General features: G+C 44.6%; 1 protein-coding gene across 1 annotated transcript in view; it reads left to right on the forward strand.

Moving 5' to 3' along the window:
* The window catches only part of TRABD2A (TraB domain containing 2A), a 110,460-nt gene that overhangs the window by 80,293 nt on the left and 4,013 nt on the right, over positions 1-26,154 (forward strand). Inside the window, exon 5 of the mRNA XM_073346320.1 lies at positions 14,106-14,196. Within this exon, the coding sequence (XP_073202421.1) occupies positions 14,106-14,196 (91 nt within the window). The remainder of the gene's footprint in view (positions 1-14,105; positions 14,197-26,154) is intronic.

Here is a 26,154-nt window from a genome sequence, read left to right on the forward strand (position 1 = left end):
CTTCCTTAGAAGTTTTTAAGGTCAGGCTTGACAAAGCTCTGGCTGGGATGATTTAATTGGGGATTGGTCCTGCTTTGAGCAGGGGGTTGGACTAGATGACCTCCTGAGGTCCCTTCCAACCCTGATATTCTATGATTCTAAGAGCTGGCAGTCTAAATAGACAACACAGACAAAGGCTGGTAGGGGTGGGGGACAGAAGCACAGAAAGGGGAAGTGACGTGCTCAAAGTCACACCAGTAGATCTGTGGACCAGCCAAGGATAGAGCCCAGGTCTCCTGATTCCCAGCCTAGTGCCCTACCTACTGCCTCCCAGTTAAATTTGTCTGTAAACCTTAATGGCCACTGGAAAGGGAAATGCAGCTAAAACCACGCTCAAGGAGAGCAGCATCCTGTCAAGCATGAGATGCACATGACACATTCATCTGATCAGTGGATGTTGCTTCAGTGAGGGTGGAAGGTCTAGATAAGGAAAGGGAAATATTTATCTAAGTGCAGTAACAGCATTTACAGTAAGGAGAAATCCTTACGCATGCAGCAGGGAGCTCTGGTTATGGGCTATCTGCTTAGCATAACGAGGATCTCTCACACCGAGCAGGGCAGTAATGAAAGGCAGTTGATAGTACCTGTTCAGGCATGCATAAAGATTATATACATACCATCCTTCTGCACTAACACACTGCTGCATACAGCTTTCCACCGTGGAGAAAAGTGAATCAGACACAGGTTACTTGGGTTAGGGCATTCGGGTGTGTGACACAAGTTCAGACTTTGTCTGTCCTTGGCCTCGCCAGTACATACCAGCTGCCAACACCACTTTCTGAACTCCTGTCAGGTCGAAGCAGTGTGTGAATCCCTGATGGGTTCATATTGATAATGACAGCCATAGATAGGAAACAAACACCAGCCACAGAAGAAGGCATAATATTCCTTCCTCATGAGAAGAGCTAGTCCTTGCCAGGTACTGCTCCAGTAATTGGGTAATAACTGAACACTGAATGGCTGACGTTCAAATGCAGAAGAGTTCACATGGACACAACTGTGAGCGTGAAAGCAGCTTGTCCCAGAAGCACGGTCCTCGAAGGAGTAATGCCCTCCCGGCAGGAGTACATGCAATGAAATGGGCAGGAATAAGCCAGACATTTCAAGATACCTATTCCTGAGTTTTCTTCCCTGTCTTCCATTTTGTTAATTTATTTCTTCTCTCTCTCAAGACCTGTCTGCACAACAACTTACATGCAGTGTGCCAAGGTGTGAATCTACAGCAGAAATGTACATCAAGTTGTTTGAAACGGGAGTACGGCAAAGTGCCCTAGAGCAGTGCTACTCAAAGTGGTGGTCCATGGACCAGTGCCGGCCCGCAAGCCATCGGCTGCCGGTCTGCGCACACATTGGAAAAAAAAACACCATTCCCCACATCAGATAGCTTGAGCAGCACTGCCCTACAGAACTTTTAGTGCATGGGAGCAGAGTCTACGCAGCCAGTTAGTGTGCGGCAAGCTGGCATGTTCTACATTCATTTCACACCCTGGCTTGTCATGCAGTAACTCATTATGAAAACAAGCCCTCAATTTATTTGCCACTGTCGTCATCTCATACAATCTTCTCTGGCTTCCTCAGTTCTCTCTCTCTTCGCTCTCTGGCACCTGCCTCCCTGTCACTTCCCTTAGATTTTTAAAACCATTCCAAGACATCTTTGCTCTTCCCTTCATCCCTTTCTTCTCCTTCCTTCACTTCACCATTCCCCTCGCTCTCCCTTTCAATTGACATGCTCCCTTCTCCATTCCCCCCACTGCACTTTCTCTTCTCAAATCCCTCTTCTTCCTCGCCCATGGGGGAAGAGCTCTTGTACTTCTGCAAGGAAATGATGCTGTGGGAAATATCCAACCCTGCGCCTGTTGAGCTCTAGGTCACAACAGACACTTTGCACGCAGCCTGCAGGAAGTACACTGCTGCTTCTCACTCTCCACACACCAGTCAAACCTTTCTCAGTGTTTCCAGCATACTTTCTATGCCCCGCCTGCTGGAAGTTTCCAAGCCATTTGCGTTGTTTCTTCTCTTCCCCAGGGACGGACACTCACTCACTCTGTACAGGGGCCAATTTGGAAAGTGTCCCATTGTCATGTCTTTCTGTGGTACTTATCTGGCCACATCTGAGCACTCTCACATTCACATATGTATTCTCACAGCACCCAAGCGAGAAAAGGCAGGGCTGTTATCCCCCTGGGGAACTGAGGTACAGAGAGAGGGTAAGTGACGTGCTCAAGAGCACACAGGAAGCCTCTGGCGGAGCAGAGAATTGAATGCAGGTGTCCCAAGTCACATACTTGTGCCTTTAGCCAGTGGATCATCTTTGTATTTGGGTGTATGTCTTTGCTCTTCTCATCAGCCCTTGGCTTAAAGAAGTTCAATAACGCCACTGTAGATCATCCAGAAAGCAGTACAGGCCCCAGATCATGTTCCTACTGAAAAAACAAGGGCTGTATTATTCTGAAGCTATTAACACAGACTGAATGTTGGCAAACTGTCAGTAAGGCTACAAAAAGAAGGGCTATGGTCAACATTTCTTCTGTTACCAAAAGAAAAAAAATCAACCAATTACTGAAGGAAATAATGAAGCTGTTCACTTACTATGACGCAGATTTGTATGACAGTAAACCTCCAGGGAATGCTGTTTTCTTTCCCTAAGTTTTTGTTTTGTTTTTGTTTTTACAGACCGCCCAGAAAGGGGAATTGGTATGAACAGCCCGATTAGCCAATGTCTGAATTAACAATTCAGCAAGTCGTTAGAGACTTAACATCTCAGAAACACCAGGTCTTACTAGTTTTCCTGCTTTGTGACTTAATATGCTCTAAATTAAAATTAATTCACAGACAGTCCAGCACCATCTAAGACATGTGTACTGAAAGGAGCAGTCGTGATCAGGGAGAAGGTTTGTAGGTTATCACAAAAGAGGGATTGTCACTGACCAAGTGCACAACTGGTAAATAGGTGCTAGACTGTAATAGGAGAGGGACTTGGTTAGAAAGAGAGATGACATGCTACTGTTTAAGGGACTGAGCCAGTGCCTACTGGAGTCAATGGAAAGGCTCCCACTGACTTCACTGGGCTTTAAATATGACCATAAGGCATTTGTCAGACCCCATCAGTGTGCAAGACTCTACATCATGCCATGGGAATTTTAGATGGTCAACTCTGTGGGGCAGGAATTGTCATGTCCTGTATATTTGTCCAGCACCTAGAACAATGGGGTCCCACCCAGACTGGCCTCTAGGCATTACTGCAATAGAAATGTTAATTAGTATCAGTTCTTATGATTTGTTTATTGTTTTGAAAAAGATACAGTTTAGGGCAAGAAGCCTGACGAATCTTAATTAAAAGTGAAAGTCGTAATTGTGACTGGGTTTACAGTCTGCGGGACAGAGGAGATTGATGACGTGAGCCAGCAGAAATCTTTGTAAAACAAAAAAAAGAATTCAAGGCCAGGATACATTTGTCGCACTTATAGGGAGGTTTTAAAAAACCCTAAGGAACAGACGGTAGGATTTTCAGTTACCTAGGCAAGTTGGGAGCCTGATTCCCTTTGAAGGTCAACTGGAGTTAGTAGGGTAATTTGCTTAGGCACTTTTGAAATTCCCGCCTACAGTCTAAATAATCAGACCGGGGACTCCAGGAGTAAATAGGGAATGCAGCCAGAGCTACTTTGTGCAAAGGGTGCTAAACTCACGCAGTCGGTTACTGGAAAAGCCAAGAGATGCAGAGTATAAAGACATTCAAGAAACACACTCGGCCCCGAAAGAGAAGACTGATTTGAATTATTGACTGATAGGATTATCATAATGACAGGCTCCAATGGGGATGTAGTCTGTGGAAGCGGGAATCATTTCCAAAGCCCCACGGGTCGCATGAAGGGCACTCAGCCTGGAGTCTATGACAAATATACACAGTTGAAGTTTGAGTGTGCACAAATACCCCTTCCGAGGTATCCGTGGAATCTTCAAAATAAGGTAAGTCAGAAGAGAGAGAGAGTTGCAGAGAGCAGATCTCGATGGTGGTCAGCTGGCAGCTCCTTGTCTGTGCTAGAGTTCCCTCGTTAGTAGAAGGTGGTGGGAGATTGTTTCTAAAAAAAGCTAGTGTAGACATGTCCCCAAAGCCCTTTCTCTGGAAATCTCCCACCACTGGGCTACCACCAACACAGCTCTCTCCAGTCATGAGAACACTTATGCAAAACAGTGCATAGGTGTTTTTACCACCATGTTTCCTAATGCTGCTGGTCTTGCTGTCATGGTGATAAAAGCATGACCAGCCAGTTTACACTAATACCTCCATCACTGTTAGGGCTGGCGCAGCTGCAGCTAGATTTCCAGCAAAATGCCAGTGCAGATACAGCATTGATAGGCAACCTGCCAGAATGGAAAGGTTTTTTTTAATTTATATTTACTCAGGAAAATCTTCCTTCAAGCCATGATTTACTTAGTTGTCAGGCATTCAACGTTTAAGACTTGTTTTGAAATAAGTGACCCACACATTTGCTAAGGGATCTAAATCTATCCACAGAGACTGCTGGGTAGAAAGGCAGCTTGATATGATTTATGATTATGTTTTGGATTAGGGGAATTGCAGCTTTATTAAATCAATTTTGGAAATAATATGTAACTGCATCCTCTATATTGTACAAGGCCTTAAGCACAACAATTCCAAGAAAGTTTCCTATTCAAATAAGTGAACCACAGTCTAAGTAAATATAGAAAGACTGCCAAATCCGCCCATCTGAATGCCAGCAATTGCCTATGCATTAGTTGTTTGCATGGGAAAAAATGTAAAAGAATAAAATGTCATTTTTTTTTCACCCTGCTAGTAGAAAACACAGGCCATGCATTTGAGGATTTCTTTAACTCTTTCAGTGAAACAAGTATATACGAAGTGTATACTTTAGGGATGTCAGAGTATAGAGAATACATTTATTTATTTATTAGGGTTTTTATTACTTTGCAATAAACAAGAGTCCAGGCAATGCCTTGGATGCCTTTGATACACTGTTAAAATTACACCCAATAAGCAGATCTGTTAGTTACCCCAAGATCAAATCAAATAACTCCGCAACAACGTAAGTATAACAAAAACTAATTAACCTCCCCAGCAGAGTCCAACACCACTGTTGCTCAGTCCTACCCAGTCTAGCTGGAGATCAATCCAGAACGCACTCGATCTGCACGAGGAATATATTCCTTTGGGATTTGCCTTGATGATGATGACGAAGAAGAAGAAATGCAATATGGTGGCAAAAAAGCCATGTGACCTTGGTCTGCTTCTGCAGAAGCATGACAACATGGAAAAGGAAGGCTTTAAATGCAGCTCTAATCTAAATAGTTGTTCCATTGACTTCAGTGGGCTTTGGATTGATGGAAACAACTCTTCCAGCTGGTTACGCCAGATTTGTATTTTTCCTGTAATGAATTCTTCCCAAGTCTTTCCTTTCTGGCAGGATTAGATTCTTTAGAGTATGGTGCTTCCTGGCAGTCTATCCCCGCTCCTCCCCCCACACTTTAATCAGGCCAGTTTGTGAGAAGGCTCTGAAAAAGGCTCTAAAAGACCTGTGAGCCCAGAGCCCAGCCCTATACTCAGCTGAACTAAATGGAGATTGTGGGACCTGGTGAGATTTTATTTGTCTTGCACTTTTTCTTTTTTCCACTTGTCACCCAGTTGCCTGAAGGCATCTTGCGTACCTGCAGATGGATGGCACATCACGTTCCCAAATTTAGGAGAAGGCCAGGAGAATCCAGGCAGGTTGTTGAATGGAAGTAGCTACATTTCAAAAGAGCATCTTAACAGTATAAACTTTAAGGCCAGAACTCTCAGAACCTGTTGGGAATAACCGTGAATTCCCCCACTGAAAACACTGGGAACTGAGTGTTTGAAAATCTGGGTACCTTCATTTACGTGCCTAACTGGGAGCTGTTGGGTACTGAGACCTTTCTTGAAAATCTGGCCCTGAAAGTATTATATCAAAGCAGCAAAAAGACTTGACTGTAAAATGTGGCTTTGGTCATTGGAAAAAGAAGCATTTTTATAAATGTATGGAACTTCCATATTTCAGGAAATGGACCGAATACATGAAAATGTTTTGAAAGTAACTTCAGAGAGAGACTCTGAGAACTTCTTGTTGAGGAATAGAAGTTAATAAACAACTTTGACCAGAGTCCACAAGTCCTGCTAGAGAGGTATTAACTGAAGAAGCAACTGAATCTTGTCGATAAGGAAGTGAGACAATGGAGAAGTGACAAACACTGATACCTGGGTCCCTCCGGTCTTTGAAAATGTGTTCTCTGCTTTCAGTAAATTAGGTGAGAAGTAAAGTAGCTCCTATAAATTGAGGCCTGGAATTACTTTCAGTTAGGGTTGTGATTTTTTTTTTCTTTTTAACTGGAATAGTTATACCAGTACAACCCCAGTGTAGATGCAGTTATTTTCCTTCCTGAACAGGAATAGTATATAAAGCACCTTTATACTGATAGAACTGGTGTATTAGGTAGGGGGCTGTGCACTTTAACTAGACAGGTATAGTTAGAGCTGTACAACTTTTGCATGTGGACAAACAGCTTAGAGAAAGGATCTTGCTCCTCAACAAAGGACAGACGCTGCAAAATGACATGAGAAACTTGCAGCAACAGAAGAAGCTTCAGCATAAAGCAAAGACCAGCAACAAGCTCAAGAGCCAGGAACAATCCCTCAGCTCCAGCATGGCTTTGCAAATGTTGGTGCCCACACCCGGCCACACCACCACCACACGCTAGGTTAACTCTGTCACCACCATTGACTTTGGTTGGCTGTTGAACTGTTATCGTAACTTAAGGTTTATTAACAGCTTATGATGTTTAAACACTGACTAGTTGGATAACATATGTCTGGAAAATAGATGTGGGATTTAACTTTAAGATTATTAGTTTTCAATCATTTGCCTGTCTTAAACCACTGTTCAAAACAAGTTGATGGATTAAAAGGCATGAATACTCTTCAAGTGGTTTCTTTAACTGAATTAAAGCTCTTCTTCAGTTTCTGAATTTCATTGGACTTAGCCAGGTCGTCCTTTCTATTTAAAAAACCCCACAGTTTTAGTTTAAAGGAAGATGAATCCTATTCCTTTTACCAGACTTCCCTTTGCAATCAGTACATTGTTTGGAGAATCTAGGAGGTTGGTTAATTGCACAGGATCCACCTACTGAGTTTGGGAATAATTAATTTTGAGTTTAGCTCACCTAGAGAGCAGAATACAGGAAATGGCTCTCATGCTTATAGGAGCTGTAACGTCTGTTGGAGGTGTGCCTCCGGAAAGGTGCAGCAGACGAAGCCGTAACAGCACTAATTCCTTTATTGCCAGTTTTTGCTTCTTTTCTTTGTATACTAAATTATGCATGGTTAATAACTTAGTGCTGAGTTATGGCATCCCTTAGGCACAAAAAGCGCCTGTGTTGATAGACTGTGGGTTCACACATCCTTGAATTTGTATCACAGGGAACAATAATTCAGTTTTCCTGATCTTTGTTTCTCCAGGCTATAATTTTAGTAATTTGGGGGTTAAATTACTTTGCGCACTACATCCTAACTCTTACACAAACATACCCTGACGAGCTCCCATGGGTGGAAATAAACGGGTCTGTGGCCCTATGCAAGCCCATGCACTGGGATTCCTTGCACTAACAGGGTGACACTTCAGGCCAGTATGGAGGCAACCTGGACCAGAGCTAGTCCTCCCTCCATTGGATCCTTTGCTTAAGCCCCTCTTCCCCGTCGCAGTCACATGGCAACATTTCTTTCATCCAATTCATTTTATGAGGCTGATTCTTCCATCTCTGCCCAGTGGGTAGCAAGATACCATCTCTGTAGTTCAGGACAGTCTGGGTAGAATGGCTGATGATGCCAAGACAAATGGGAAATCTTTTCCAAGTGTGCGCTGGACACTACCCAAGTTAAGCTCGGTAAAAAGCATATGCAACTTATTACATCAGGGATTGTTTCTGCTGTAGCCTGTCTCTGTTATGGCTTGCCAGGTTTTGTTGATATAGAATAGGAGGGTAATCCCATGCAGGTCACTCTTGCCTCCCAGAGGATCAGCTGTTTTGTGGCCAGTCTTTTTTGCAAGATCGTTAATGGTAGATGAAGCTATCCGGGGACACACTCCTACAATCCTTTTCCCTGCTCCAGGTTATCATGCTTCATCCAGTCCAGCTCCTTTCAGGGAAAAGCAGAGATTGGTATTGACAGAGGAACCTCTGCTTTTGGAAGTCCCTTACATGAAGGCATGCTTGTCTACAATCGCCATCCCCTCCTGGAGAAGAGCTCCTCGGCCTTGCTTTGGTGTATATCTTCTCCGCATTGGTCCTGGAAACTGCATCTTGAGATTACTCCCTTCCAGGAGGCCATGCTTAGGTTCCATTTTTATTACTTCTTCCCTGCTGCACCCCACTCTGCAGGGAAGTCATTTGGGAAAACATGAGCCTGTGGTAGAGACCAGCCCAGAAGTTCAGGTTCCACCTCATGTAGTGATCTCAAGGGAATACAATGCTGTATTTTGCACTGTCCAAGTCGTTCAGTGGTGTGCCTTCTCCTGGATTTAAAAAATGCAAACTTTCTGCTACAAGTGCCAAACCCTGTGCTCTGTGAGCTGAGTGACCAATCTGCGGGACTAACCCGTGTGATGCCTTCCTACATCTCCCCCATGGACCTGATCTGCCTGGAATTTCTCCTTGTGTTTGTGTTGCTTTGGGTTGCTGGCAGTTCAGGGCCCTTCCTCGCACCTTCACCAGCTGTTGGGAGGAAAGGACTCTTCAGCTATCGGTGCCTTGATGATTGATTTGGTGGGTGAATGAAACTCTGAAGGGAAGCAAGCAGAGGGTGAGTTGCTGTTGTTCATATCTCTCAGCTGTCTGAAAAATGGAGCCAAGAGCTATGCTTCATGCTCACAGGACATAGTCTGTGAGGTGGAAAGTACATAAAGGAGGGTCAGGCTTGATCATACGAGTAAGCTTAATCCAGTTAACCAGGTTTCATCCTGGGCATATCTGTAGCTGTCATGGCTACTGTTCTGGATGTACTTCCTATTATTTTAAAATGTTTTACGTTTCAGGAGCATTTTAGGAAAAGTGGTTACAGATTCTCCCTCCTTTCCTAGATGTTTCTAAAAAATTAGAAGACTTGTTTGTCTAAGATATTTATAATGGCTTGTTTTCGCAATCCATAAATTGCTAGCCCACAAAAGCCATCTGAATGTTCCTAACCAAGTCAGAGAAATAAACATCCTGACTTAGGATATCCCAGCGGTTAGGACCAGTTGCATCACTCTGTGGTTGCATCACCACAATCACATGCTACAGCTGTTCTTACCACTACTCAGGGGACATCGCTCTAAAATGCATTTCCCGATAAACATTTTTGTTCACCCATATATATCCACCGGTTTGTTATTGTGGAACAATTTGTAAGTTATGGGTTATGCGGGAGTTTGAGGGAAAAGTGCTGAGATATTTCTGCTAAAGAAATACACACAAAATTACATGGAATTCAAGTTTTAGTTTCTTTTTTACATGGACTTTAAAAGAAAGGGCTGATCAAATTATTGATCTATCAGCATCAGATAGAATGTTTTGTTGAAATTCTGACAGCGGCATCATCTACAAAATGCATTCTTGCGACATTTAATAATTAAGAGACAAATTCTGGAACACTAGTGAAACTGCTACCGTCTGGCACTTCCTCATTCGCTTGGCTAGAATTTTACAAATGTCCAAATTCACAATGGTTTGAGTTGGGTTCAGCAGTCCCCTGATGAAAAAGATATTCTTGACTTAATTATAAAGAATAGAACACCTCTGTGTGTGTTCAAGGCAGTAAAGGCTGCAGACCGGAGAAATTGAGCATGTGTGAAGAATTGTGTCACTTAGGATATTACAAAAAATAAAGAAACTGACCCAACCAAAACCCCTTGCCCAATAGAATCACATAATGCAGAACATTTGAGAGGGATGTTAGGAAGATTTGAAATTCAGGGGCCAATGCTTTAACTGGTTTGTAAGTGCATGTTGGTCAGACAGCTTTGTTATTTGAGCATATTGCCTATCACAATCCCTGCACTCCACTTCCTTTCAGTACAGATTAAAGGCTTGGTTTTATTTACTCTCCAGTAGAGAGTATGGCTGAGCTGGTGCACACAACAGCTCCTCAGTTCCCTTTTGAGTCTGAACACAGAAGAATAGAGATTCATGGCACCCCACCCCCTGCCAGAGTAAATTGACCTCTCAAATGCATCACTTCACCTAGTGGTATGAGGATAATGGAGAGCTGTGTACAGAAAGAAAGAAGTAGGCTTTCTGATGGGACAAGGGCCTGGGGCTTTTCTTTTGGGGGCATTCAAGTGTGTTAGGCCAAAATAGAAAACAGGTGAAAGAGGCCTACTCCCTGTCATGCTTCTATGGACTCATTCTCTCATACAGCACGACTGTTTGATCTTAAACCTTGGGAGGGTGAATCCCCTCTCTTGTTGTTTATAGTTGCTTTCGGTGAGTAGATAGATCTGGTATATATAACCAAGGCTCTTACTGTAGAGGGGGCTTGGACTGTATGTGTTCCCAGAACAGAAACAAAGTAGTAACTAATGACAACTTTACCAGTTCTAAATAGAGGAGCTATCCCGAATATCCATGAGATCCTGTGGCTGCGGCCCTCCTCCTTCATCCTCTCTCTTGTTTGCTACTTTCGCACGCAATAGCACATCTAGAATGAGTTTGTAAGCTCCTCGGGGCACAGGCCTTCTCTTTCTCTTTGTAGTGCAGAGTGTCTGGCACTCTTTTGAATGTTGCATAAACAAACAATATAACAATATCTCTTATGCATGACACATGAACAACTGGGTGGTAGTGGTGTTGACTTCTGGTGGTTGTAACTATTGTGAAATGAGTTTTTGAAGGCCTCATCACATGTCTGGGCATGTTTATGAGCACAGTTGTGTTTTCACATATACATTTTTTTTGTTCCGTTTCTCTTTTGCCGAGATTTATTAGCACATGTTTTCTCTCTGACAGTAGAGAGAGAAATCATTGTCCATCTGCTCATTGATGTCAGTGCAAAGACTCCCATTGACTTCAGTGCACTTTGTCTCAGGTCCTAAATCATTTTCTTAAAAGCAAATTTCAGTGTAATATAAAAAATGTTCTTATCACGCCATCAAATTACAAAGAAGAGTAAGGACCTGATTCAGGAAATCACTTAAGCATGTGCTTGGTTTCAGTGGTACTTAAACAGTTGCTTGACTGCTTTCCTGAATGGCAGCCTAAATCACGATTATTATTTTTTGTAATGTTCATAAACAATAAAAATTACAAAAAGGAAAATGCCTTACAGCTTGTCTATGTTACCTAACACTGCACATTTCACCGGATATCCAATACAAGTATGCAATTGTGCAACTTTACAACTTGTCAAAGGTTCAAGACCAGGCAGTACAAAATCAGACACTATTACACAGACATAACATGTCAGGGTGGGGGTAACAATAACATAATCATACACAAATAGGAAAAAGAGGGAAGGAGGAGGCTGAGGTGGAGGGTGGGAAGAGGGAGGGAAAAAAGCAGAGAGGTGAAGTTAATGGAAGTCTGGCATTATTTGAGCTACCTCAGCATTTTTAAGCCAAATGTCATGACACCTATTAGGTATCAGATTTCTTTGAATTCCTATACTTGCTCTCCACGTGGATAAGCTAATCTTTCTTTAGCTGCAAACTCAGACAGGTCCGAATACCACTGCTCTATTCTGGGCATAAGCCTACTCCTCCATTTTTGTAAAATCACGCACTTGGTAATCACTGCAGCCCTCAAGAACCAAAGGCTTTGTGGTGGAGTGAAACCCAGCGTAATCGGGCCATAACCTACGATATAATTTTCAGATGAGGATTGGTTGCTGAAGTCAAGGGCTATTTTCACTCTTGTGTCCACCTTTTTCCACAGCTGCCTGCCTGCCTGTCGGTCCCATAGTATATGCGTCAGGGTTCCTTTTTCTTTACTGCAGTTCCAACAAACCAAAATTGCGGTTAGGAAAAAGAATAATTAAAACTCAGATAGGGAGTTGCCATTTTGACAATGTGATATAGATTAGAACACAGGAAATACAGCTTGTTATTGAAATGTCTGAGAACCTGATATTTTTAACGCCTAAGGTAAGTGCTCCTGTTTTAAAAACATAGATGGCTGATAATGAAATAAAGGTTAAGAACCTTGGTATGGCTTTTGATCACTCCGCTTCCATGGAAAGCCATGTGTCCGACAGAGTACATCACAAATGTGGTCTCTTGTTTTATTCCAGATGAGCACTTTGCGCAGGCTGCTTATATATCCCAGTCTGATCTTGCAACAGCAACTCATGCTTTAGTGATCATAGGCTTGATTATAGTCACTCCCGGTCTAGCGGGGCAGCTTGCAACTTGGTCAGAACACATCCTGGTGTGTGTTCCCTCGTTAGGCCCGCCTTGCCTGCTTGCCAGCAAATGCCAGTTGAGCTGGCACTGTTTGATTTTTAAAATCCTTTTGGTGACCTTTCTTCAGACCCCAGCCTGTCAAGTATCGGAGCTCAGACCACACCATTCTTTACAGATGATATCATTTCTCCCCAGCTGGGAGGTAATCTACTATAGTGAGCCTGGGGGTGTGGGACTTGCCGCTCCTGGACATCTATCTCAGTACCCCATACCCATTTTGGGGAATATACCTTAAACCCCATTTCTCTATACATTATTTTTAATCTGACCCTCTTGGTTAGTTTTATTCCTATGCATTTAGGAGGGTGTTTTTGATTGGCGTACTTTCTCTAACTGCTTGTGATAATTTTAACACCAAGTGCTTCTGCAGGAGGAAGGGAGTTCGCTACAAATTATAATTTTATTTAATAGCAGGCTGGTAAATGACAGAACAGGATACAGCTTTGAAAGTTTGTGCTGTACTTCCTGTGTCTCAGTCTGTTTCCCAGAATCTCTGTCTGATGAGGTATGAAAACAAACCTAAAGTCACAATCACAAGTCTTGAAGTCACAAGTCCTGGAGAGGATTTTCTTTTCCCATGCTGGTCAGCGTTTATTATAATAGACTGTCATAATTAATTCATTATGATGTCAGCATACAGGCAAAGCAGCATACACATCTGGTTGAAAATGGAGTGGACTTATAAATCACTGACAGAATTATGCCAGAGCCAGCTAAATCCTCTCCAAAGTTTAGTGGATTTTTGCTGAAGTTATAGGTGAATATCTGTCTCTAATTGCTTATTTTAAAGGAAGTGAGAGATTGAATTCTAGCCAGGCCAGGGCAGTGTCTGACCAAAGTCCAGAGCTATTTTTCATTCACCACAGTGGGATGACTCTTAATTTAATAATCACAACAAAAGGTTTATGACTTGATATTTAGCGCCTTTGGTTATGTGTACTGAAGTAAATGCTGTTGCTCCACATTGATACCAGTGTAACTTTATATCTCTGAATGATCTCATCTGTTATGAGGTCAGAAGGCAGTACCTGTTCACACAGGTGCTGGAATTAGGGGTGCTGGGAGTGTGGCAGCACCCCTGGCTTGAAGTGCTTTCCATCGTATACAGGGTTTACAGTTTCGTTCAATGGCTCTCTGCACCCCCACTATACAAATGGTTCCAGCATCCCTGCCTGTGTAACAATGTGCAGGAACACCTGGGAACAGTTTGGGATAGGAAGTGAAGGGTACTTTATCCAGTTGAATCTACAGGAGAAATGTGAGGACAGAAACATTTATTTACCATAGTGGCATACTGGTGGTGATTAGCAGCAGGGAACTTCCGAATGACCCAATGAGAACATTCTGGCACCACCCAAATAACCGGTATTGACGCTTCTCCAATAATTTGGTATATCATGTACTTTTTCAAGACCTCATAGAAGAGAAATGGAAACCAGTTGCTCTGACAGATCTTCTGCTCCTAGAAGTGTGGCTATGGTGGATTGTCGAGGAGCGTTTTTCTTTGGGAGGGGTGAGGATGGTTATTGCTATTCTTGTTTGATTTGCTCCAAAGTTTCTAATTTTTTTTCTTAACTGCAGGTCATTTCATGGGCAACAACACAGTGATTGATGTTTTGGGAAGAGAAGGGTATGAGGTAGAACACACTCCTGCTGGACAACCCATCAACAAGTAATATATACATGTTTTTATCATATTTGATAAGCCATTGAGATAGATAAGCTGTAGACGACTATAGAGATACCGTGGAAATAGATAGACTGCTCTTCTTTGCTATTTCCCGGTACAATTCCTTTGCTCTGTTTATCTTCTGGGAGCTAATTTGGAAACGCAGCATGCATGACACTTGACAGGTTGCTCTTTCGTATTGACTTGGACATGTTTTTCCCATAACTTTTAAAGCCTTGAGTTAGCAAGTATTTATGAACGGCAAGTTAAACCTGTTTGGGTGGACAAGCTGACTTGTTGTAGTGTAGCACAAAAAGGGAAGGGCTAAAGGGAAGGGCTGCTAGTTTTTCTGTTTTATAGCCCCTTTTTCCCCACCCCGACCCCAGCTTGGCACATCTTCCCCTAGGGCCTGTGCTCCTGGGACCCTTCTCCCATTCCTTCCCTCTCTTGTGTGTTCAACCAGTCCCTCCCCTTTGGCTCTTTCCCCCCTGTACACAAGTACAGTGTCGTATCACTTAGCTTGAAAAGTCTTCCCTTGTCCCTTCCCTACCTGCCAACTCACCCCCTGTATTCTCTCTAAACCCCCTGAGTCTGCTCTGCCTTGACTCCTTGTGCAACGCTCTCCTTGACCTTTCCAATCTGACTTCCAGCCTCTCCACTTCAGAGCCGGCCTCACCAGCATCCTCCCTAACACTCTTTGTGCTAAGCTGTATTCTTGTTCCCAAGCTGTCTGCTGCCACCAATACCATTGATCACTCTCTCTTCCTCCATTTTAGACTAGGACACTTGTCTATTCTGGTTCTCCTTGCTGAGCACTCTTTTTCTTCATCCTGCCTGGTGGCTCCTCATCCTGCCTTCACTCCTACCTATGGATAGTCTTCAAGGTTTTCTCCTGAGCTCACCTTGGTCTCCCTCAGTGCTCTCTCTCAGGTGTTCTGCCGTGGTTTCAGTTACCAGAGAACTTCTACATCTCCCCCTCAGTCTAGCCTTGCATCTCCCTCTGTCTCAGCCATCTCCTCCTGGACTTCCTGCCAATATCCCAAACTCCAGATTTCTGATCTCCCTGCTCTGCCTCCTTTCTCTGTCACAACTGATCATTTCCTTATTCTCCCTGCTTGGCTTGCCACCTGGGCCCTATCTTCCATTGCTCTCTCTCCCCTGCCCCACATACAGGTGCTCGCTAAATCCCATGTTTGGGCCTAGTATCTAAAATAAGCCTGTTCCCTTGTATTCTTACTGCTAAAACCTTGGTTCGCATTTTGTTCATCTTTCACTTTGACTACTGTAATATTTCCCTTTATATCTCCTTCCCCACCACATACCTCTGCCTTCATTATTGTCAGCGTTCCTTTTCTGAGCACCACACTCTCCAAACCGCCTTCCCAAACACCTCTACTAAAGGGGCTCGCTGGGGCTGGGACCATCTTTTTGTTCTGTGTTTCTACAGTACCCAGCACATGGTAGGGTTCCATGGTAGGAACTCCTAGGCACTACGGTCATACAAATAATATAAATGAAGTCACTTCCTTTCCTCCTGACCACGTCACCTTCCTCCTTGAATCCTTTCACTGGTGTTGACTGTTACCACAAGGAATGTAAGCTCCTTGTTGGGCTACATTTTAACCTTGGCTTCTCACATGGTGCTGAACATGCTTTGTCATAGTCTACACTTGCTTTTAAACCAGGCTCCACATGGGTTCAGCCACATGCCTTGCCATAGCCCTAATGTCAGCAGTATTCTGTTCTCTAGAGGTTCTTGTACTGCACTCATCACCATAGGATCTGAACACCACTGGGTAGCTCCCTGTGTAGGCGAGCCCTCTATGATGATCCATAATAGCCAATCAGAATCTAATACTTGAATCACTTCTTTTTTCAAAGAAAAAGTGCATGGTTTAAAAACGTTTCCTAGAAGGATGAAAAGTCTGGGGAAATGAGGTTTTTGTTTGATGAGAGCCTTTTGGCCAATCATTCTTTACAACTGCCTTAGCAACTTCTTATGCTCCAGAAAAAGAGAGCTCATGCCATCCTAAACCCCACTTCACATGGCCTAGAGATGGGAATAAAAACAAAGCCTAAAGAAAAGTCACAGAGTGAAATCTTGAGCCCACTGAAATCCATGGCAAAACTCCCCTTGCCTGGAATGGGGCCAGGATTTCACCCATAGTATTTTATACATTGAAGGAGGCGAGGGTGGGTGTCAAAGACACAGGCCCCTAACTCCCACTGACAGTCAGGGAAAGTTCAGTGCCTAATTAACTCCCATTTGTACCTTTGAAAACCTCCCCCTAAAATCAGAACTTGCTGCATTTCATGATGTGCAGTGTGAGAGCCGGGAATGAAGCCCTTGGTGGGCTGTGGCTGAAACCTGCTGAATGAGAAAGGTGATCAGGGAGATGGAGATGAATCCTGTATTCAGAGAAAAAAATGAAGATAAATGGCTCTGTTAAAATGTTGGGAATAGCCATCTAGGACTATTTCAAAGCAGGGTTAAGATGGGAAATGAGTTTACAATGGAATGAAAAGCAAAGGAAGGAAAATCCCTCTTGGGATGGTTTTGAGGCTCATGACAGGATAGCTCAGAGGCCTAGTAATGGGATACAGAGGCTTTGACCTCTCGGTCACTGGCTTGAACCTGTTTAGACTAATAGACTTTAAGGTCAGAAGTGACCATCAGTCTGACCTCCAGCACATTGCAGGCCACAGAACCTCACCCACCACTCCTGTAATAGACCTCAGGCTGAGTTACTGAAGTCCTCCAATCATGAGTTAAAGACTTCAAGTTGCAGAGAATCAACTATTTACACTAGTTTAAACCTGCAAATGACCCGGGCCCCATGCTGCAGAGAAAGGTGAAAATCCCCTAGGGTCTATGCCAATCTGAGCTGGGGGAAAATTCCTTCCCGACTCCAAACAGACGTTAGACTCTGAGCAAGTGGGCAAGTCCCACCAGGCAGACATCTGGGAAAGAATTCTCTGTAGTAACTCAGAGCCCTCCCCAACTAGTGTCCCATCACTGGCCATTTAGGATATTTGCTGTAAGTAGTCACTGGTCAGCTACCGTGACTCATCATACCGTCCCCTCCATAAACTTATCAAACTCAGTCTTGAAACCAGTGGAGGCTTTTCTGTTGTTTTTTTTTTTTTTTGCCCCCACTGCTCCCTGTGAGAGGCTGTTCCAGAACTTCACTCCTCTAATGGTTAGAAAGCTTTGTCTAACTTCAAGGCTACACTTGTTGATGGCCAGTTTATTTGTTCTTGTGTCCACATTGGTGCTTAACTTAAATAACTTCTCTTCCTCCCTGGTATTTCTCCCTCTGATGTATCTATAGAGAGCAATCATATCTCCCTTCAGCCTTCTATTGGTTAGGCTAAACAAGCCAAGATTTTTGAGTCTCCTCTCATAAGGTAGGTTTTCCATTCCTCGGATCATCCTAGCAGCCCTTCACTGCACCTGTTCCAGTTTGAACTCATCTCTCGTTAAACAAGGAAGCCCAGAATTGCACACACTATTCCAGATGAGGTCTCACCAGGGCCTTGTATAATGGTAACAACACTTCCCTGTCTCTACTGGAAATACCTCGACTGTTGCATCCTAGGATTGCATTAGCCTTTTTCATGGCTGCATCATATTGGCGGCTCAGTCATCCTGTGATCAACCAATACAGTCAGGTCTTTCCTTTGCTCTGTCACTTCCAACTAATACATCCCCAGCTTATAGCAAAAATTCTTGTTGTTAGTCCCTAAATGCATGACCTTGCACTATTAAATTTCATCCCATTTCTATTACTCCAGTTTACAGGGTCATCCATGTCTTCTTGTATGATATTCCGGTCCTCCTCCGTATTGGCAATACCTCCCGACTTTGTGTCACCCGCAAATTTTATTAGTACACTCCTACTTTTTGTGCCAAGGGCACAAATGAAAATGTTAAATAAGACTGGTCCCAAGACCAATCCCTGAGGAACTCCACTAATAATCTCCCTCCAGCATGACAGTTCACCTTTCAGCATGACCTGTTGTAGTCTTCCCTTTAACCGGTTCCTTATCCACCTTTCAGTTCTCTATTAATCCCCATCTTCTCCAATTTAATAATTTCCCATGTGGACCTGTATCAAGTGCCTTACTAAAATCCAGGTAGATTAGATTTACTGCATTTCCTTTGTCTAAAAAAATCAGGTATCTTCTCAAAGAAAGGGAAATCAGGTTGGGCTAGCACGATCTACCTTTTGTAAAACCATGTTGTATTTTATCCCAACTTACCATTAACCTCTACATCCTTAACTACTTTCTCTTTCAAAATTTGTTCCGAGTCCTTGCATACAATTGAGGTCAAACTAACAGGCCTGTAGGTCGGTAAATGGTCAAAAGTAATTCCCAGATGATGGCACACTCTGACATATGATCTCAGCCCAGCCCCAGTGGACATGTAAGCACATTCCCATGCCCATTATCCTAGGAGGAAGAAAAGGAGTACTTGTGGCACCTTAGAGACTAACAAATTTATTTGAGCATAAGCTTTCGTGAGCTATTACCACTTCATTGGATGCATTCAGTGGAAAATACAGTGGGGAGATTTATATACATAGAGAACATGAAACAATGGGTGTTACCATACACACTGTAACGAGAGTGATCAGGTAAGGTGAGCTATTACCAGCAGGAGAGCCGGGGAGGGGGTGGGGGGGGAACCTTTTGTAGTGATAATCAAGGTGAACCATTTCCAGCAGTTGTCAAGAACATCTGAGGAACAGTGGGGGGTGAGTGGGCGGGGAAATAAACATGGGGAAATAGTTTTACTTTGTGTAATGACCCATCCACTCCCAGTCTTTGTTCAAGCCTAAGTTAATTGTATCCAGTTTGCAAATTAACTCCAATTCAGCAGTGTCTCGTTGGAGTCTGTTTTGGAAGTATTTTTGTTGAAGAATTGCAACTTTTAGGTCTGTAATCGAGTGACCAAAGAGACTGAAGTGTTCTCCGACTGGTTTTTGAATGTTATAATTCTTGACATCTGATTTGTGTCCATTTATTCTTTTACGTAGAGACTGTCCAGTTTGGCCAATGTACATGGCAGAGGGGCATTGCTGGCCCATGATGGCATATATCACATTGGTAGATGTGCAGGTGAACGAGCCTCTGATAGCGTGGCTGATGTGATTAGGCCCTATGATGGTGTCCCCTGAATAGATATGTGGACACAGTTGGCAACGGGCTTTGTTGCAAGGATAGGTTCCTGAGTTAGTGGTTCTGGTGTGTGGTTGCTGGTGAGTATTTGCTTCAGGTTGGGGGGCTGTCTGTAAGCAAGGACTGGCCTGTCTCCCAAGATCTGTGAGAGTGATGGGTCGTCCTTCAGGATAGGTTGTAGATCCTTGATGATGCGTTGGAGAGGTTTTAGTTGGGGTCTGAAGGTGATGGCTAGTGGCGTTCTGTTATTTTCTTTGTTGGGCCTGTCCTGTAGTAGGTGACTTCTGGGTACTCTTCTGGCTCTGTCAGTCTGTTTCTTCACTTCAGCAGGTGGGTATTGTAGTTGTAAGAACGCTTGATAGAGATCTTGTAGGTGTTTGTCTCTGTCTGAGGGGTTGGAGCAAATGCAGTTGTATCGTAGAGCTTGGCTGTAGACAATGGATCGTGTGGTGTGGTCTGGATGAAAGCTGGAGGCATGTAGGTACGAATAGCGGTCAGTAGGTTTCCGGTATAGAGTGGTGTTTATGTGATCATCGCTTATTAGCACTGTAGTGTCCAGGAAGTGGATCTCTTGTGTGGACTGGTCCAGGCTGAGGTTGATGGTGGGATGGAAATTGTTGAAATCATGGTGGAATTCCTCAAGGGCTTCTTTTCCATGGGTCCAGATGATGAAGATGTCATCAATGTAGCGCAAGTGGAGTAGGGGCATTAGGGGACAAGAGTTGAGGAAGCGTTGTTCTAAGTCATCCATAAAAATGTTGGCATACTGTGGGGCCATTCGGGTACCCATAGCAGTGCCGCTGATTTGAAGGTATACATTGTCCCCAACTGTGAAATAGTTATGGGTGAGGACAAAGTCACAAAGTTCATCCACCAGGTTTGCCGTGACATTATCGGGGATACTGTTCCTGACGGCTTGTAGTCCATCTTTGTGTGGAATGTTGGTGTAAAGGGCTTCTACATCCTAGGAGGCTGTCTCACTGTAAAAGACCTGCATGAACATGGGGAGTGAAATGTCCCTTATAGCTTTATGTCCTATCCCTCCAGGTCAGGGGAGACTTATGGGGAAGTATCTTGGCGTCTCAGTCTGGCACTGTTCATTGGCCCTAAAGTCACTTGAAACTTTATTGTAAAATGGGAAGATGAACGTAAGAGAGTAGAAGAACAGCCACTGGCTGAAGCAAACGCTTCAGAGTGAAACAGAAAGGAAGCCAATCTGCAGCACGGGGAACAGAGCAGAGTGAAAGGCTGTCAGGTGAGGGGGAAAAAGAGAGGAGGGGGAGGATAAATTGAGGTGCACATAAACAGCCTGCCCTCCAGAGTTGTGATATTGTGTAGTGGCAGCATCCTCAGCTTCCCTCTTAGGGCAACCTGAGGTCCCCTTCGCGCCACCATCATTGTGCAAAGGGAACATACAGGAGCCGAAGCCCTGACTTGCACACTTGCTCACTTTGTGTGCGCGCATGCTTTTCCCTTGGATGGGGAACCAGCTGGGGGCAGACAGAAGACCGAGTGAGTTGAGCTCACAACTCTGGGAGGAAACGACAGAGCCAGCTGCAGCAAGGGCTTCTGTTCCTTTGAGGGGGACACTATATGCAGGCTGGGAGTTGAGAGGCCAGGAACTGGAGCATGGAGGGGGAGGCAGGGCTCCCGCCCTAGCGAAGGGCAAGGAGAAGAGAGACTGTGCTCCAGCCCCACAGCAGAGAGCACCGAGGACAGTTTTATATATAGTGCCCTGAATTGAATTAAGCTCCCGGTGTGTCTATTTTGAGCTTTTAAATGTTATTCCTGATTTTAGGCTGAATATGTATTTCATAAAATATTCATCATACAATCACAGCCGTAATGATTGCGACTCCCGCTCTCCTCTGCAGCTGCTGTGCTCAAGGAGAGTTCTGCCGGGGTGACCTGGCACGAGGGGAGGGGAATGCGCCATGTCTCCATGCCTCTGACTATCCCTGGGTCCCTCTGGGTGTGGGACCTGCTGCCATTCAAAGGCTCGCCTACAGATTTACTGCAGAAAGTATCAAATGCCCTGAGATCCGCACCTCTATTAACCAGGTCACTCTAAAAATGCGAGGATGATGTGTGTGCACAAAGAATAAAACAGGTGCCCTGTGCTATTTGAACAGGCACTTCCTACACTCACCAAGGGATTGGATTCCTAAATCTCATTGTGATGTGTTTGTGGCAGTGCCCATGAAACACTAGGGGCTTTTTAAACCCTCACAAAGGGGCGCTCCTTGCTCACAGTTTCAGGACAGATGGAATGACAGAGGTTGGGGGAAGGACAACAGTAAACGGGTTTCTACACAGGTCCACTCAGGTTGCTGAAGGCAGCACAGTAGCAGTGGGTCTGTAAGGGGGAATTAAAAGTGGAAGAGCTCAGCAAGTTTGTACCATACCCAGGACACAGAGGTGATGCTATAAGAAGCTGAGAAAAGGGCAGGCAAGACTGGAGTGGAGGGAACCAGGGCACTGTAGTGCTTGAAAAGGGAAGAATAGCTCAGAATCTGTTTGCATTTCAAACCCAGCCCTGTATTAAATGTCTCTGTCTGAGCTCGTTCTTCAGAGTGCCTTCTCCTTCACGGTCCCAAACGGTCTCATTTCTTGGCACTGCCTCTGTCCTCTCAGTCATCTTGGATCAGGGTTCAGTTCTCAGTTTTCTTAGGGAAATGACTGTAAATTCACTCCTAATTTCATTCTCCCCTTCCAATGGGGACTCACATTCCATTCCACATCCTCTCGCCTTTGATCTGTTTGATTGAAACTTGTTTTAAATTCCATCACAGAGTTCAGGTTCAGTGACCAGACCAGTCTGGAAACTCCAAACTCTCACTGAAATCAGCCCATCTCCTCTCTGGGAGCCTGACTGCCGTTGCAGCAGGAGAAGGGAAACACTCATTGTACTCCCAGGGTACAGCTGGTGAAAGCAACATTTTTTTGCTCACTTTCTTCCTTTTATATTTAAAAACACAAGAACAGCTATCCTGGGTCAGACCAATGGTCCTTCTAGCCCAGTATCCTGTCTTCTGACAGTGGCCATTGCCAGATGTTTCAGAGGGAGTGAACAGAACAGGGCAATTATCGAGTGATCCGTCCCTTCTCCTCTAGTCTCAGCTTCTAGCAGTCAGGTTTAGGAACAGCCAAAGCATGGGATTGCATTCCTGATTGTCCTGGCTAATAGCCATTGATGGACTGATCCTCCATGAACTTATCTAGTTCTTTTTTGAACCCAGTTACTGTTTTGGCCTTCAGAGCATCCCCTGGAAATGAATTCCACAGGTTGACTGTGCGATGAAGTACATTCTTATATTTGCTTTAAACCTGCTGCCTGTTACTTTCATTGTGTGACCTCTGATTCATGTGTTGTGTGAAGGGGTAAATAACACTTCCTTATTCACTTTCTCCACACCATTCATGGTTTTATTGATCTCTATCATATCCTCCTTCAGTTGTCTCTTTTCCAAGATGAACAGTGCCAGTCTTTTTAATCTCTCCTCCTGTTACAGACCCTAATAATTTTTGTTGCTATTCTTCCTACTTTTTCCAGTTCCAATATATCTTTTTTGAGATGAAGCAACCAAAACTGCATGCAATATTCAAGGTGTGGGCATACCATAGATTTATATAGTGGCATTATATTATCTGTCTTATTATCTATCCCTTTCCTAATGGTTCTCAACATTCTGTTAGCTTTTTTTGGCTGCTGCTGCACATTGAGTGGATGTTTTCAGAGAACTATCCATGATGACTCCAAGATCTCTTTCTTGAGTGGTAACAGTGTAAACCCTATCATTTTATATGTATACTTGGGATTATGTTTTCTAATATGCATTACTGTGCATTTATAAATATTGGTTTCAGAGTAACAGCCGTGTTAGTCTTTATTTGCAAAAAGAAAAGGAGTACTTGTGGCACCTTAGAGACTAACCAATTTATTTGAGCATGAGCTTTTGTGAGCTACAGCTTACTTCACAGATGAAGTGAGCTGTAGCTCATGAAAGCTCATGCTCAAATAAATTGGTTAGTCTCTAAGGTGCCACAAGTCCTCCTTTTCTTTTTATAAATATTGAATTTCATCTGCCATTTTCTTGCTCAGTCACCCAGTTTTGTAACTCTTCGCAGTCTGCTTTGGACTTTAACTATCTTGAGTAATTTCAGCCAAAGACCGTGTCCAGCCTGTCTGCTGCTTCTCCTCATGCTATAAGTTAACCTCCAGATCACTCAGGTATTCAGGTTGTGCTCCAGCTTTGAATGGAATGCCGTTAATAAGATAGATCATCCAGGTGCTTAAGAGGAATTTGGTTGGGCTCCACTTGAGGGAAAGTACTCTTTCTTACAGACATCAAGGATTGGGTTGTAGCTTTAAAGCTACTTCCCTGTATCAGGCATGATGCAGAGCTGCAGTGCCCCAAAAGGGGCACCAGGCAGATAGTGTCTGCTTGAGATGAGGCAGATTGCTTCCCTGGTTGTACTAGCTCCTACTCCGCCGCCAGCATGGAGCCCCCCTTTGAAGAGGCTAGCCCCCCGGCCCCACCAATTCTGCCCGAGGTCACCCCACTGTGACCTGAACCCCTCGCCCCCTTGCGGCTGGAGGAATCCTGCTCCCTCCCCCCACCCAGAAGACCCCTGGGCCGGCAGAAGCCACCCCAGCCTTGCCGTGCCTCCCCTCCTGAGACCCCAAGCCGCCCCATGGGAAAAGCTTGTCTCTTCTCGAAGAACCTGGGTCCAGGGAGGTTACTGGTGAACCTGAGAAGCTGAGTAGCACATACTGCCTCCTCAGCTGCCCTGGAACCTGCATGGTGCATAATAATAAGCAAAACTTCCCGTGCAAACTGCACAACCAGTGTCCAGCAGCTGCAGTACACCAGGGCAGGCCTTTTACACCCACCGCCTATGGCAGCCAGGGTTAGAGGAGGAGCAGCAGGCCCAGAGCCCCATTTCTCCCCCAGCTGCTTTTTGGAGGAGGCAGTGGTCCCTGTGCTCCCCAGAGCCAGCCTTGAGGGGGAAAGAACCTTCCTTGCCCCAGCACTTGGCCTACCTGCAAGTGTCTCCTCTCTGCAGCATGCTTCAGCTTTGTTATCCTAGGGGCCTTCAAAATGATGTCACCATCCACTAGGGTTGGCCTAGATCCCCCCTGAATCCATGGGATCTGCTGCCACCAAGTGGCAGGCTGACCTGACACACATCTCCCATTAATGACAGGTTTCAGAGTAACAGCCGTGTTAGTCTGTATTCGCAAAAAGAAAAGGAGTACTTGTGGCACCTTAGAGCTGTGGCTCACGAAAGCTCATGCTCAAATAAATTGGTTAGTCTCTAAGGTGCCACAAGTACTCCTTATCTCCCATTAAAACTCTCCATCCCATAGGGGTCCCTTACTGTAGTACCTGAACATCTCACAGGCTTCTATGTGTTTCTCATCAGCACGCACCTGCGAGGTAGGGCAGGGCAGTTATCTCTTTTGACAGGTGGGGAACAGAGCAACGAGAGACTGAGTGACTTGCCAAGGTCACCCGGAAGTCTGTGGGAGAGCAGGGAACTGCATGCTGGTCTTCCAGCTGTTAAGCCTGTGCCCTGACCATTGGACCATCTTTCCTAGCTGCCAGTGAGTACTTCAGAACTGGTGTTAGGGTGACCAGCCAGCAAGTGTGAAAAATCGGGACGGGGGTGGGGGGTAATAGGAGCCTATATAAGAAAAAGACCCAAAAATTGGGACTGTCCCTATAAAATCGGGATATCTAGTCACCCTAACTGGTGTTTAGATTCCCCAGTAGAAACAGCAGCATGGCCATGAGTGTGAATTAACCCTGTAACTAAGGTTCTATCAGAAGCTGTATCAAGCTCTTCATTAAAAGGCCAGTTATAGACCATCTCAAATGCATTCTCTTCTTCTGTTTGTCCCATCTCTGAGGTCCTGCATGGCTCCAGGGATTGCTAATGACATATAGAGCATTTCATCGCTAGATCGCTTGTTTACAAGATGCAGATTTGTAACGGTGAGGATAATTCCGCTTATGTGGTAAATTGTCCATCCTTTGGAGCCTTTAAACCTAGGCCAGGTCTACACGACGGACTGATATCGGTATAACTGCATAGCTCGGGGTGTGAAAAATCCACACCCCGACCAATGCGATTACACCAACATAACCCCATGCGTAAACAGTGCTGCGTTGATGGGAGACAGAGCTCCCTCCTCTCGAGGAGGTGGATTAACTACGCCAAGGGTAGAAACTCTCCTGTCGGTGTAGGAGCGTTTTCACTTAAGCACTACAGCAGTGCAGCTGCACCGCTGCAGTGTTTTAAGTGCCAGCCTGCCCCCAGACTGGCTGCCTTTATAACCGATCATTCCACCTCAAGCTGGGCCGGATGCAGGAATAACAGGGTGAAATTCTCTGAGCCATGCTATGGAGGAGGTCAGATCAGATGAGCATCATGGTCTTTTCTGGCCTTAGAATCTATCATTTTTTGGCCTGATTCTGAGAAATGGTGCGTATCTGCCAGTCTGACTTCAGCAGGCACTCAGTGCCTCTCAGCAGCAGTGTTTTGGTAATGTAGTCAGCTAAGTGCATTATGTTATCCTTGAATGATTTTTTCCTCCTGAGCTCAGCCTGTGCATTGGTCGGTGCCGGAAACACTCTTTCCTTAGGCCCTCTGAACTGAAAAGACTCTGCTTGACCCGAGGTGTGACATGGGGCGGGGGGGATGGGAACAGAGGATGGGTAGATGATAAGATTTAAACCAGCAGAACTTCCAGGGGGAAATATTTGTTGACGT

The sequence above is a fragment of the Lepidochelys kempii genome, chromosome 5, assembly GCF_965140285.1.
Source record: "Lepidochelys kempii isolate rLepKem1 chromosome 5, rLepKem1.hap1, whole genome shotgun sequence".
NCBI lineage: Eukaryota > Metazoa > Chordata > Testudines > Cheloniidae > Lepidochelys > Lepidochelys kempii.